The following is a 14,594-nucleotide window of genomic DNA, read 5'->3' as shown; positions in this document are numbered from 1 at the left end:
GACCGGCGTCGTGGGAAAATTTGGCGACCCAGGCGATTCTCCCAACCGGCGCGGGAGCGGAGAATCACGCCCATGGTGTTGGAGGCAGAGCTGTAGTCAATGAATAGGAGTCTGGCGTACGAGTGCTTTTGTCGAGATGCTCCAGGGATGAGTGTGGCCGTTGGCGAATTGCAGTGGATCAAGGGAATTTGGAAGTTTGGAGCTGATGTGTCTCATGACTAACCTCTTGAATCACTTCATAATGATAGAATCGCTGGCTTTGAAAGCAGACCAAGGCAGGCCAGCAGCACGGTTCAATTCCCGTACCAGCCTCCCCGAACAGGCGCTGGAATGTGGCGACTAGGGGCTTTTCACAGTCACTTCATTTGAAGCCTACTTGTGACAATAAGCGATTTTCATTTTTTCATTTCATTTCATGTCAGGACCACTGGTCGGTAGTCATTGAGGCATGTTGCCTGGTTCTTCTTTGGCACCAGTATGATAGAGGTCTTCTTAAAGCAGGTGGGAAGCTCGGAACGGAGTAGAAAGAGGCTGAAGATGTCTGCGAACACACCCACCAGTAAATTTCCCCTTAGTGTCCAAAGATGTGGTGGGTTGGCCATGTGGTGGTATGTATTAGGGGTCATGTGGGACTGTGAAGCCGTGATGCTATTGGCTGACAGATCCCGGGTCCTGGTTGGCTGCTGACTCCTGGCTCCGCCCTGAAGGCGGAGTATAAGAACCCGAGCTTCTCCCCGCCGCTTCATTCTGTTGCTGAACTGCTGGGGACAAGTCTCGCTTAATAAAGCCTGAATCGACTTCATCACTTCTCGGCTCTCTCGTAAGTCATTGTGCGCTACAATTTATTAAGCGAGCTTAAAAGACTATGGAGCTCCGGATCGCCCCGGAATGCCTGCGGATCAGCCCCCACGCAGCGAACTTGGCAGCAGTATTTAAACACTGGCAAGCATGTTTTGAAGGCTACCTCCGAACGGCCCCCGGCCGGATCACAGAAGACCAGAAAATGCAGGTCCTGCATTCAAGGGGAAGCCCGGAAATTTACCCTCTCATAGAAGACGCAGAGAATCTCCCGACGGCGCTCGCATTGCTAAAGGGATCTACGTTCGGCCCGTTAACCAGGTCTACGCGCGCCACCAACTCGCGACGAGACGGCAAAGTCCCGGAGAATCGCTAGAAGAATTCTACGCCGCGCTGCTAATTTTGGGACGGGGCTGCAGCTGCCCGCCGGTGAACGCGATCGAACACACGGACATGCTAATTCGCGATGCATTTGTGGCAGGTATGAACTCTCCCCAAATCCGCCAAAGACTTTTAGAGAGAGAGTCGCTAGGTCTCTCAGAGGCAAGGGCCCTTGCAGCTTCCCTAGATGTGGCCTCGCAAAACGCCCGCGCCTACAGCCCCGACCGCGCAGCAGCCCCTTGGGCTCCGTGGACCCCCATCGCGACAAACCCCCCCCCCACCTCGCAGGCTTGCGCGGTTAAAGCGCCAGACCATCCCGGGGGGGCCCGCTGCTATTTCTGCGGGCAAGCGAAACACCCCCGGCAGCGCTGCCCGGCCCGTGCAGCAATTTGTAAAAGCTGCGGCAAGAAGGGCCATTACGCGGCAGTGTGCCGGTCCCGGGGGGTCGCCGCAATCCCCGGAGAAGAACGAGCCCAGCATAGCCCAAACGCTCCCCAACCCCCCCAGCGCCCCATGTGCGACCCACTGGTGCCGCCATTTTGGGTCCCGGGCACCACGAGGGGAGGATGGGCGCCGCCATCTTGTGACCCCCCAGCCACGTGCGATTCATGGGGGCGGCCATTTTGTCCACCCCCGACCACGTGCGATCCATGGGGGTGGCCATTTTGTCCACCCCCGGCCGCGTGCGATTCATGGACGCCACCATCTTGGTTGACAACAAAGGACCCCAGCATCGACGGCTCCACGGGGTCCGAAGAAGACGCCGCGACACTACTGGCTTCGGTGACTCTGGATCAATCACGGCCCCGGACGCTCCAGACGACGACAACAACGGTGCTGATCAACGGACACGAGACATCATGCTTAATTGACTCCGGGAGCACTGAAAGTTTTATTCACCCAGACACGGTAAGACGCTGTTTTCTGACCATCCATCCAAGTACGCAAAAGATTTCCCTAGCTGCAGGATCCCACTCCGTAGAGATCAAAGGGTTCTGCATCGCGAACCTAACGGTGCAAGGGAGGGAGTTTAAGAACTACAGGCTCTACGTCCCTCCCCAACTCTGCGCGCCCACATTACTGGGATTAGATTTCCAGTGTAACCTGCAGAGCCTAACATTTCAATTCGGCGGCCCAATACCCCCACTCACTATCTGCGGCCTCGCAACTCTCAAGGTTGAACCGCCGTCCTTGTTTGCAAACCTCACCACAGATTGCAAACCCGTCGCCACTAGGAGCAGACGGTACAGCGCCCAGGACCGGATATTTATTCGGTCTGAAGTCCAGCGGTTGCTGAAGGGAGGCATAATCCAGGCCAGCAATAGTCCCTGGAGAGCCCAGGTGGTAGTAGTGAAGACCGGGGAAAAGCAAAGGATGGTCGTAGACTATAGCCAGACCATCAACAGGTACACACAGCTAGATGCGTACCCTCTCCCCCGCATATCCGACATGGTAAATCGGATTGCCCATCAACAGGTACACACAGCTAGATGCGTGCCCTCTCCCCCGCATATCCGACATGGTAAATCGGATTGCCCAGTATAAGGTTTTCTCCACCGTGGACCTCAAGTCCACCTACCACCAGCTCCCCATCCGCCCAGGTGACCGCAAGTACACAGCCTTTGAGGCAGACGGGCGTCTATACCACTTTCTAAGGGTCCCATTTGGTGTCACGAACGGGGTCTCGGTCTTCCAACGGGAGATGGACCGAATGGTTGACCAGCACGGGTTGCAGGCCACGTTCCCGTATCTCAACAACATAACCATCTGCGGCCACGATCAGAGGACCACGACGCCAACCTCCAAAAATTCCTCCAGACCGCTAACGCACTGAACCTCACATACAACGAGGAAAAGTGCGTTTTTAGCACAAACCGGTTGGCCATCCTGGGATACGTAGTGCGCAATGGGATAATAGGCCCCGACCCCGAACGCATGCGCCCCCTTATGGAATTCCCCCTCCCCCACTGCTCCAAAGCCCTGAAACGTTGCCTGGGTTTCTTTTCATATTACGCCCAGTGGGTCCCCCAGTATGCAGACAAGGCCCGCCCGCTAATACAGACCACTACCTTCCCCCTGTCGACAGAGGCTCGCCAGGCCTTCAGCCGCATCAAAGCGGATATCGCAAAGGCCACGATGCGCGCCATCGACGAGTCCCTCCCCTTCCAGGTCGAGAGCGACGCATCCAACGTAGCTCTGGCGGCCACCCTTAACCAAGCGGGCAGACCCGTGGCTTTTTTCTCCCGGACCCTCCACGCCTCAGAAATCCGCCACTGCTCAGTGGAAAAGGAAGCCCAAGCCATAGTGGAAGCTGTGCGACGTTGGAGGCCTTACCTGGCCGGCAGGAGATTCACTCTCCTCACCGACCAACGGTCGGTAGCCTTCATGTTCGATAATGCACAGCGGGGCAAAATTTAAAATGACAAGATCTTAAGGTGGAGGATCGAGCTCTCCACCTTCAACTATGAGATCTTGTACCGTCCCGGAAAGCTGAACGAGCCGTCCGATGCCCTATCCCGCGGCACATGTGCCACGCACAAATAGACCGTCTCCAAGCCCTCCACGAGGACCTCTGCCACCCGGGAGTCACTCGATTCTACCATTTCATAAAGTTCCGCAACCTCCCCTACTCTGTGGAGGAGGTCCGTACCATCACCAGGAACTGCCACATCTGCGCAGAGTGCAAACCGCACTTTTTCAGGCCGGATAGAGTGCACCTGATCAAGGCTTCCCGCCCCTTTGAACGCCTCAGTTTGGATTTCAAAGGGCCCCTCCCCTCCACTGACCGCAACGCATACTTCCTGAACGTGGTGGAAGAGTACTCTCGTTTCCCCTTCGCCATCCCCTGCCCTGACATGACAGCGGCCACAGTCATTAAAGCCCTTGGCACCATATTCACACTGTTCGGTTGCCCCGCGTATATCCATAGCGACAGGGGGTCCTCCTTCATGAGTGACGAGCTGCGCCAGTTCCTGCTCGGTAAGGGCATAGCCTCGAGCAGGACGACCAGCTACAACCCCCGGGGGAACGGGCAAGTAGAGAGGGAGAACGGCACGGTCTGGAAGACCGTCCTGCTGGCCCTACGGTCCAGGGATCTCCCAGTTTCCCAGTGGCAGGAGGTACTCCCGGATGCTCTCCACTCCATCCGGTCGCTGCTGTGTACCACCACTAACCAAACGCCTCATGAGCACCTCCTTGTCTTCCCCAGGAAGTCCTCCTCCGGAACGTCGCTGCCGACCTGGCTGGCGGCCCCAGGACCCATCTTGCTCCGGAAACATGTGCGGGCGCACAAATCGGACCCGTTGGTCGAGAGGGTTCACCTCCTCCACGCGAACCCGCAGTACGCCTACGTGGCGTACCCCGACGGCCGACAGGACACGGTCTCCCTGCGGGACCTGGCGCCCGCCGGCAACACACACACACCCCCGACACCGATCATCCCCTCCCTACCACCGGCGCACCCCGCGACTGCCCCCTTCCCGGGAGGATCGGTCCTCCTCCCGTGCCCGCCCAGGAGTGAAACAGGAACAAACACCGAAACGCTCCCGGAGACGACAACGCCTGAACAAGCACCTGCACCACCACCGGGGCTGAGGCGATCGACGAGGAAGACCAGACCGCCCGCTCGGCTCGTGGCATCCCCGTGACACCAAGAATGTTGTTGTATTGTAACAAAAAAATATTTTTTCTCTTGCTAATATTGTAAATAGTTTCGCAAACCTTGTACATAGCCCAGTGTAGGGCTAAAACTGTAGTAACATGTCCAAAATGTTTCCTTCCAGGGCCAGCCTTGTAAACCCCTACCACCATGCGAACCACCACCCCGCCGTGTTCCTTTTTAACAAGGGGTGAATGTGGTGGTATGAATTAGGGGTCATGTGGGACTGTGAAGCCGTGATGCTATTGGCTGACAGATCCCGGGTCCTGGTTGGCTGCTGACTCCTGGCTCCGCCCTGAAGGCGGAGTATAAGAACCCGAGCTTCTCCCCGCCGCTTCATTCTGTTGCTGAACTGCTGGGGACAAGTCTCGCTTAATAAAGCCTGAATCGACTTCATCACTTCTCGTCTCTCTCATAAGTCATTGTGCGCAACAGGCCATGATCTATGCGCGGCATCATGGGGACAGGGCGGGGGAATGGCGCGAGTGTGGGTGGTCTTTTGGAGGATCAGTGCAGATGGGCCGAAAGGCCTGCTTCTGCACTGTAGGAATTCTATGGATACCTGAGAAACATCCACCTGAGACTGAGTCAAATCATTTTTCAGGTGTTCAGAATGACTGCCGAAAGTGGCCATTCGGCCATTTACAAAGACTAATGAATGACTAATAACACCTGATTATGGACCTCATGCGGCGACTGTTATCTCGTAGGAGGCTCAGTCGTTGTCTTGCTCCCCTACCCCAATTGGGGAGTTTATGAGCAGTGGTCTGTGAGTGTGTGCCTGTGAGCAGGAGTCCATGTGTACAGGTCTGTAAATGGGAGATCTGTGAGCCGGGGACTATGCGCAGGGTTTGGGCAGCGGGAGTCTGTGAGTGGGGGAATTTATGAGCAGGGGTCTGTGAGCATGGGTCTCTGTGCGGGTACTAATTATAGCCCCAGGCTTAATCAGGGCAGAGGTCTGAAGGTGGCTGGGTCCCCAACCCCACCCTCTCACCCCAAAACACATTTTGGGGGTGGACATTAAAGTGGGGATTTTTGATGGTGGGTCTACTAGCAGACATCTAAGAGCTGGGGTTGACATGTGGGAGATTGAGTTTGGCGGCAGGAGCCATTTGATCAGACAAGAGGGTGCTTAATGTTGCATTAATACCAGCAAATATCGTTCTATATCTTCCACAAATAAACTCTCACCATTCGAGCCTTTGGGTAACTCACACACCTCCCATTTCTGTCACTTTATGAATATAAGTACAACCCTTTGCATGGATCCATGGATACTCTGTCAGAATCTTCTGGTGATGAGTTACTTTCAGGAGTCCGGACCATGTCCTCCTGGTCCTGCGCCACACGGGTCTGCAGTGCCCACTCCACAGTGATGTTCAGAGAGGTGCTGTCTAATTTTACCACATCCACATCTGCCATCCAATCAAGGATGGTAGACGGGTTCCTAAAGCTGCAGGACCAATCAGAGAGTCCACAGCTTTGGAAGGCCAGCAGCCTCACCAGGAAAGGTGGGCATGCTCAGGCAGAAGGCACAGCAGGAGGAAGCCTTAAAATGTAAACATCCTGAAACGTGTATAATATTTCAAAAGATGAAGAAGGATGAAGCCAAAAGGCATCTCAGAGAGGAGGGGAAACTCCTCTGGAGTAATTATTTGGGTCTTCACTACCCTACAGCTCTCTCATGATTATCAGAGGCAGGAACGTTTTGCCTCAGGGGCCCATTGCCCTGATCTCTAAATTTTCTCCCAGTCCCACTTTCAAATCTGACTTTGTTGAACTTAGAAGATTCCACCCTCGCTCTCCATTTAGATAATTTCATTGCAACTAGATAACTCGGGCCGGATTCTGAGGAGCCGAAAGTGAGAAATTTTCCTATTTGCCGGACCTGCCTTGGTAGAAAGTGTCCCAAAATGCAGGATTTTCACTCCGCAGATGCCGAATAGATTCAGGCCCACTGACCCCAGAAGCAAAGCGGAGGTAGTCACTGGGGTGAGTGAATGCCATGGCAGGCTGGTCAGAAGGTGTGCCTCTGTTCACTGGGACTGAATTTCAGTAGTTTTATAAGCTGCTAGGCCTGGTCCCTCACACCCCATCACCCTCCCACACCCAACTTCATGGATCCTTATACCCTCCATGCCAGCCCATAGCAATACATGCCCCCAACCACTTCCATGCTATTGATGGCAACTCATGCTCCCTATCTCCCCATGATCCCCTTATATTTTCAATGCCAACTACTGCCCTCTATCCACCAATGGATCTTCATGTCCTCCAAGCCACCTTCACAGCTACTCCCCAATAACCACCATGGGCAGACTTCAGGAGCCATGCGGATTTGAAAAAAAAAAAATTCAAGCAATCTAATTCAGCTCTCATTCCTACGCACTTGATGGTGGAAATACTCCCATTCACAAAAAAATCCAAAGTTTTTAAGTCTCCTTAAATGATTAAGCTCTTACAAAAACCTCTGTTCAGTAATGGCATCTAATCCTTTAATAGCCTATTTAAGCGGTTAGTCAAACTGAACTCAGAACACCCTTCTCAGGTATTTCTAGCTTTTAAACCCCAGCCAAACATTAATAAGGATGTCTTGCTAGTCTTTGAGGAAGGTCTATTGAAACTGCACATACACATGCTACTTTTGTTTTCTAACCTCTGCCTGTCAGTAAGTCGTCCAGTAGATGGGTTTTTTAACTATCACTGACAGATGCAGCCTGTATTTTTTTTAAGTTTAAAGAGCAGGGCACTTAAAAACTTCTCGGATCGTGACTGTTATCGAGATGTTATCAGCCCTTCAAGAGCGTTTCCGTGCACTGCATCAATTCTTAACTCCCACACTGCGGCTTAAGGCCCTTGGAACAACCAAAATAGGGTCTGTTAGAACTCAGCACTAAGTTCAAATAACCCTGATAAGTTTAGGTTTCCATCTTCTGTGGAGCACGCACCACCTCTTTTCTCTTGCCGGCAGAAATTGGACCTGCCGAAAATGGGGGAGGAACTTCTGCATCTGGGTCCCATCTGCATTTTTAAAGTTCCATTGTGTCTTCTCTACTCTGTGACAATCTAGCCCCAATCTCAAATTATGTTTGCAAGACCCTAATGCTTATTTCTACAGACTTTTACCTCAATGGTAATATATATCCTCTTTACTTTAAGTACTGTTATTACCCTTAGAGCCATAAACAAGGCAATACCTCTGATGGAAAGTGGCTACAATTCATATCCAAGTTACTGGCATGTATCAAAGTGCCATGGGAAAGCCACATAATTCTCAGAAACTGCCAAAAGGAAAAATTCAGATAGACCCATGATCAGCAAGAATTGTGGGAGGCAAATCATTGTAGCCATTTTTTGGATATGATGTTTTGATGGAAAGCCTTGCAGCCCCATGTCTTTAGTGCTTGGCTAACTCTACACTGGCAGAAAATGTACTGCTTTACTAAGAAAAGTACATTCTGTTCTTAAAAGTAATTTGCACAGAGATAATTTAGTAATTAAAGTTATTATCTGGATTTGAGTTGCTTGAGTCAAATGATATCTTCTGCTGGAAATATACAACTATTCTATGACTGCTACCTATTCGCTGTTTGGTTTTTGTTAAAATAAATTCACTAAATGGATCTAAAACGTTAAAACAGATTCTGAAAGCATGATGCTTTATTTGCTATAATACTCTTTATTAGTGTCACACGTCGGCTTACATTAACACTGCAATGAAGTTACTGCTAAAATCCCTTAGTCACCACACTACGGCGCTTGTTTGGGTACACAGAATTCAGAATGTCCAATTCACCTAACAAGCATATCTTTCAGAATTTGTGGAGGAAACAAGAGCACCCGGAGGAAACCCACGCAAACACAGGGCGAACGTGCAGACTCCGCACAGACAGTGACCCAAGCTGGGAATCGAGCCCAGGTTCCTGGCGCTGTGAAGCAACAGTGCTAACCACTGTGCTACCGTGCTGCCCATATCTTAGGTAATGAAGATCCAGTGAAAGCAATTAACATACAAGGTTTTCAAATTCATTTTCTTGGGCATTGTTATAACTCGACTGGAGGCCAAGGGATCGACAATCTCTGGGTCCCTGTGGCCTCACCCGAGTATGATCTTCCTAGATCAGGGGGGGCGGAGCTATCCCACTAAGCCAGGGGCCTTTGGGACATAAATACCCTGGCCCAAGTGTGGGCCGGACGCGGGAGACCCTTCAGGGAGTAGGAGGTATAATATACTGGGTCTAATAAGTTGGAGCTTTCTTCTAGTCATCGCCTCCGAATGATCGCTTGCCTGGTACTTTACACAGTCAACATGGTAAAGTGGAGCTGCAGGTGATGCCATTTACTCTGGACCAGGCCCACCTCGACTAGGCCTCAGGAGGCCTCCAGCCAGGCTGCAGGTATGCCACTAATTGGAGAGTTAGAGGCGTTCAACGCAAACAAGGGTGACTGGACCCAATATATCGAGCGAATGCACTACTTCTTTCGGCTCAACGGCATCGTCGGCGACAAATGGCGACCCTCTTTGTGGTCTGCAGGGCAGACACCTACAGCATTATCAATTGTTTAACTTTTATGTATTCACCCGACACCTGCTAGTGAGGGCCGGTTTAGCTTAGTGGGCTAGACAGCTGGTTTGTAATGCAGAATAAGGCCAGCAGCGCGGCTTCAATTCCCGTACCGGCTTACCGAAAATGTGCTGGAATGTGGCGACTAGGGGCTTTTCACAGTAACTTCATACTTGTGACAATAAAAGACTATTATTAGGTTGCAGAATTAGTTTCCATGGTAAGAAAACATTTAGATCCAAAATCGCCACTGATTGTCCACCGTTTCTGTTTTCACACGACTGCCCAAAACAAGGCAATGTCTGTGTCCGAATTCCTGGTCCATTTACGGAAACTCGCCGAGTTCTGGGAGTTTGGTCCAACATTATCCAAAGTACGCAGAGACTGGTTGGTATGCGGCATCTGCGATGCAGTGACCCCAATAACGCTTACTGGGTGGAAAACATCTTGATCTGAAGAAAGCGACCAAAATGGCTTTGTCACAGGAAGGTGCAGAGTGCTGAGTCCAGGAGTTTTGAGGGATGGCTGTCCTCAACCTAGGGTGCCCAGCTAGACCTGGAACGCCCCCTTCCCATGCTGTAGGTCAGGACTCCCGCCATTGGGGATGCACCCTTCGAGACCAGGACCAGCGTCAGCATTTCCCAGCTAGAGAGGACATCACTCCCCCGCACTGGAGACTCCCGACCACAGGATGGACACATCAGTACCCTGAGAAACTGGCAAAACGGGCGCCAGTGGGGAAGACCACACGCCCACTACTACACTTCATTGACTGTCCCATGGGACGGACCCATTTTGTGGAGACCAGACAGAGGGGGCCGACTCTCTTCGTTGTATCTCGGCACCGAAGGTGACTCCCATCCAGGTGATGGTCCAGATCAATGGCTTCCCTATCCAAATAGAACTCGACACTGGGTCCGTGGTCTCAGTAATCAGCCGCCGTACGTATGACCACATCCGCTTGGTCATCTGCTATTTTGCATTGCAGGACACCGATGCATGGCTGACAACATACACGGGGAAGACTTTGAAGATCATGGGCACCTCGGAAGACCCCCGTGGAATACAGAGCGCAGTCAGAAAACCCACTATTGGTGGTACTGAAAGGTTCAGGCTCCAGCTTGCTGGGTCAGAATTGGCTGAAGTGTCTCCAGCTGGACTGGCAAGGAATGAGCCGCATGTACACCGACGGGCCAGATGGGGTATTGAAGTGTTTTCCGGGATTTTTAAAGACGGACTAGGTACCATCTCAGGAGCCTCCACCAAGATTTCAGTGGACCCCAAGGCCCAGCCATGGTATTTTCGGGCCCGTCCTGTCCCCTACGCACTGATGCCTAGGATAGATGCAGAATTCTCATACTCCATACGAGTACAAAGTAAAGAATCGAAAAGGCACGTGGACCACATCCACAGCAGAGCCTTACCGGACCTCGAGGGCAGATCAAAGCCCCCAAGACCTGTTATGCCCCATCCTCCGGAGCAGCTACCTGTGATACACAGTGAGGCGGATAGGCCCCTCAATTCAGAGATGCGGGAGGTTGACTCATCCAACCCAGAGTCTGACATGAAAACTTTGCCTATAGCAGTCGAAGCAGATCCAGTAGCGACTGCCAGGCCAAGCACAGTGGAACAACCCAGGCGGTCAGTCCGTAAATGCTGCTCCCTGGTCCGTTACACCCCTCCGGACCCAGCACAGCGGGCATTCGTGAGACAGCCTCGAGCGAAACAGGCAAACGATCTCTCCCCTCCTGCCGTCGAGATGGATGATGTATCAGACTTTGGGGGGTGGGTGCGCTATAACCCATTCGGAGGCCAAGGGATCTGCAATCTCAGAGTGCCTGTGGCCTCACCTGAGGATGATCTCCCTAGATCAGGGGGGCGGAGCCACCCCCTTAAGCCAGGGATGTCTGGGACATAAATACCTCAGCCCAGTGTGGGCCAGGGCCAGGAGACCCTTCGGGGAGTAGGAGGTATAATAAATTGGTGTTTTCTTCCAGTATCGCTTCCGAGTGGTCATTTGCCTGGGATTTTACAGGCATATTATCAAACATTATCTAGATCTGTAGAATAAGATAGAATCTGTGGAATATACATGGACTTCGGACTTGACCAAGTGGGCGATTTAAAATTAGAACCAAACTTGTTTCGAATAAGTAGTGTAAAAAAGTTCCCAAATGTGACAAGGGATGGTGCATGTTTCCTTGAAATAACAGGAGAGGTGAGGCAACTGTTCTTTCAACTCATGCCTAAGAAGCAAATCTAGGGTAATATGTCTTGTCTGATAAATCTTCTGCCATTGTTGCAGGAAATAAAGGGATTGATGAATGATTTGGAAATATATCACAGTTCCTTCAGTGAACTGGAATTCTACCCCTAACAGCACAGTGGGTGTATTTACACCATGTGAACTGCAGCAGTTCAAGAAGGTAGCTCACCACCATCTTCTCAAGGGCAACTGGCCAATAGATACTGGCCTAGCCAGTGACTCCCACATCCCGTAAATGCTGTTTTAAAAATCCAGGCATCCAGTATTCTAAGGTTAACGGACTGACCCAGTGTTTCTTGTTCTTCTGTGGCCTGTGTAAGCACTCACAAATCATTACTTTGTACATGTTAAGGAGCAGGTAGTGGCAAAACTCCATCCCCAATCTGATGCCACTGGCTGGCCAAATGGAGAGAGACCATTTCCAAAAGAGTGCGTTCCTTGTCCCGCTTCCCCACTTCCCCTGAAACGACACCGGCCACCTCTCCACCCATAGGAGAAGATACATTCTGACTTAATAATGATCTTTGATCCCTATCTAAATTGCCGCACAGTCCAGTCTGAATAATTATTCACAAACTAATGAATTTGAAATGTCACATCATAAATCTTAGCATTTTAATTGTATGATATGTGAAAATGAATATTAACTGAATTTCAAGGGTTCTCTCTTAATTTTCCAGTGACAGTTCATATGTCCAGGCTGTGTATGAGCTGTGCCTCCTCGCCAACCAGCGCTTTAGAACCTTTCCATATCACAATAACCTTATCTACTATCTGAGTCCACATGGATTTCGTTTTCGGAAAGCCTGCAGGCTGGCACACCACCATACCGGTAAGAGTAAAGCACATGCCCAATCAAAGCGGCACTGATCAACCATGATTAATTAGCTGAGTTGCCTACATGTAAGGTTGTGAACATTTCCTAGTTTGGTGTTGGGCATGGTTTTGATTTTTGATTTTAAAACTTTCCTGACCTTTTTCATACTCATCAAATTGTGAGATGTCAGTAGTGGGAAAAAGAACCATCATCTACTTTTGACCCCATTGTCAGCTGTGATGTTTGTAAGTGGGCGGCGCAGTAGCACAGTGATAAGCACTGTTGCTTCACAGCTCCAGGGTCCCAGGTTTGATTCCCTGCTTGGGTCACTGTATGTGTGAGGCTGGATTCTCCGGTTGCCAACGCCGAAATCGGGTTTGCCGATCAGCCAGAAAATCAAAGTTCCCGACCAAATCGGGGGCGGTGCCGCTTTCACGATGCTCCACCCCCTCCAAAGCGCCACATATCGATGGCCTCCGTCTTTGCCTGAGGCCCGCCCCCAATGCTCTGCCCTCGACCGGCCGAGTTCCCGATGGCGTGGATCTCTCATGGTCTCATCCGTCGGGAACTCGGCGTTGTTGTGTTATGCTTCTTCATGCAGCATAAGCTGCTTCCTTGATGTATGCTCTGACAAACGAAGGTTCAGACTTGGAGATAGATTTAACACATTTATTGAACAGTTAACAATTCTCCTACTTGAGTTCGACTCTCCTGCTGATTGTGTGCTATAGTAACTCAATCTAACTAACCAGTCTGCTCTAAGCCATGCGGTGGCTGCAGATTTGAATCCCACCATGGCAGATTGTGAAATTTGAATTCAATAAACAAAATCTGGAATTAAAAGTCTAAAAGGTGACCATGAACCCATTATCAATTGTCATAAAAAACCATCTGTTCGCTAATGTCCTTTGGGGAAGGGAATCTGCCATCCGTACCTGGTCTGGCCTATATGTGACTCCAGATCCATAGCAATGTGGTTGACTCTTAAATGGTCAGCAAGTTCATTTCAAGGGCAATTGGGAATGGACAGTAAATGCTGGCCCAGTCAACAACACCCACACCCATGAATGAATCAAAAAAATAAAATTACAAGGCTAATTATCCTTAGCTGCTCTCCTCAAAACATTGGCAAGGGGCTTACTTTGAAATAAAGAGCAAACATAATTAGCAATTGTTTCCTGTTGGATTTGAGCAGTTGTATAAGTGAAACACATAAAAGAAAACTACTTATAGTTATAAAAAGTTACTTCAGAGACTTCAGAATGTCTGAAAGTCAGTGAAATACTTTTGAAGTGATTACTGTTATAATGTGGGGAAAAACAAAAGTCAATTTAGCCATGAGATAGAGAATAACCAAACCATTATTTTAGTGATTATCAGAGAATTTACAGTGCAGGTCTCTGGACTGGAATTGAATCCACAGCCTTTTAACTGAGGCAAGAATACTCCCACCAAGAAAAAGCTGATGCCTGGGAAATGTCAGTGTATTTGTGGCGGATAACAGACTCACAGAATTGTCATGGTGCAGAAAAAAGCCATTCGGCCCATCGTGTCTGCACCAGCTCTTCAAACGAGCATCATGACTTAGTGCCATTCCCCTGCCTTTTCCCCATACACCCACACATTAGCCGAATTCTCTGGCCATTCGCTGGTGGTGGAATTCTCTGGTCCCGTTGGCAGCGTACCACCACCCGTGGGTTTCCCGGCAGTGTGGGATGGCTTCAATAGGAATTCCCATGGACAGCGGTGGGAACAGGGAATCCCATCGCCAGCAAACTGCGCACCACCTCCCGCCTCAGAGAAACACGTGGCTGGAAGGTCAGAGAATTCCGCCCATTGTTTCTGTTCAAGTAATCATCTAATGCCCTCTCGACTGCCTCAATTGAACCTGCCTCCACCACACTTCCAGGCAGTGCTTTACAGACCCGAAACGCTCGCTGCCTGAAAAGATTTTTTCTCACATCACATTTGCTTCTTTTGCAAATCGCTCTCAGTCTGTGCCATCTCAATATTGATCCTTTTACGAGAGGGAATAGTTTCTACCTATCTGCTCTGCCCAGCCCCCTCATGATTTTGAACATCTCTAGCAATTCTCCTCTTAGCCTTTTT

The 14,594-nt window shown here is 50.5% G+C and overlaps 1 protein-coding gene across 1 annotated transcript in view; it reads left to right on the top strand.

Annotated features, from left to right (window-relative positions):
* cyp4t8 (cytochrome P450, family 4, subfamily T, polypeptide 8) overlaps positions 1–14,594 on the top strand; it is a 162,726-nt gene that overhangs the window by 98,723 nt on the left and 49,409 nt on the right. The window contains exon 6 of the mRNA XM_072511029.1: positions 12,349–12,500. Coding sequence (XP_072367130.1) covers positions 12,349–12,500 — 152 coding nt within the window. The remainder of the gene's footprint in view (positions 1–12,348; positions 12,501–14,594) is intronic.

Source organism: Scyliorhinus torazame, chromosome 7 (assembly GCF_047496885.1).
Source record: "Scyliorhinus torazame isolate Kashiwa2021f chromosome 7, sScyTor2.1, whole genome shotgun sequence".
NCBI classification, from domain to species: domain Eukaryota; kingdom Metazoa; phylum Chordata; class Chondrichthyes; order Carcharhiniformes; family Scyliorhinidae; genus Scyliorhinus; species Scyliorhinus torazame.
The sequence above is the reverse complement of the archived record's forward strand: the minus strand, read 5'-3'. Positions and strand labels throughout refer to the sequence as shown.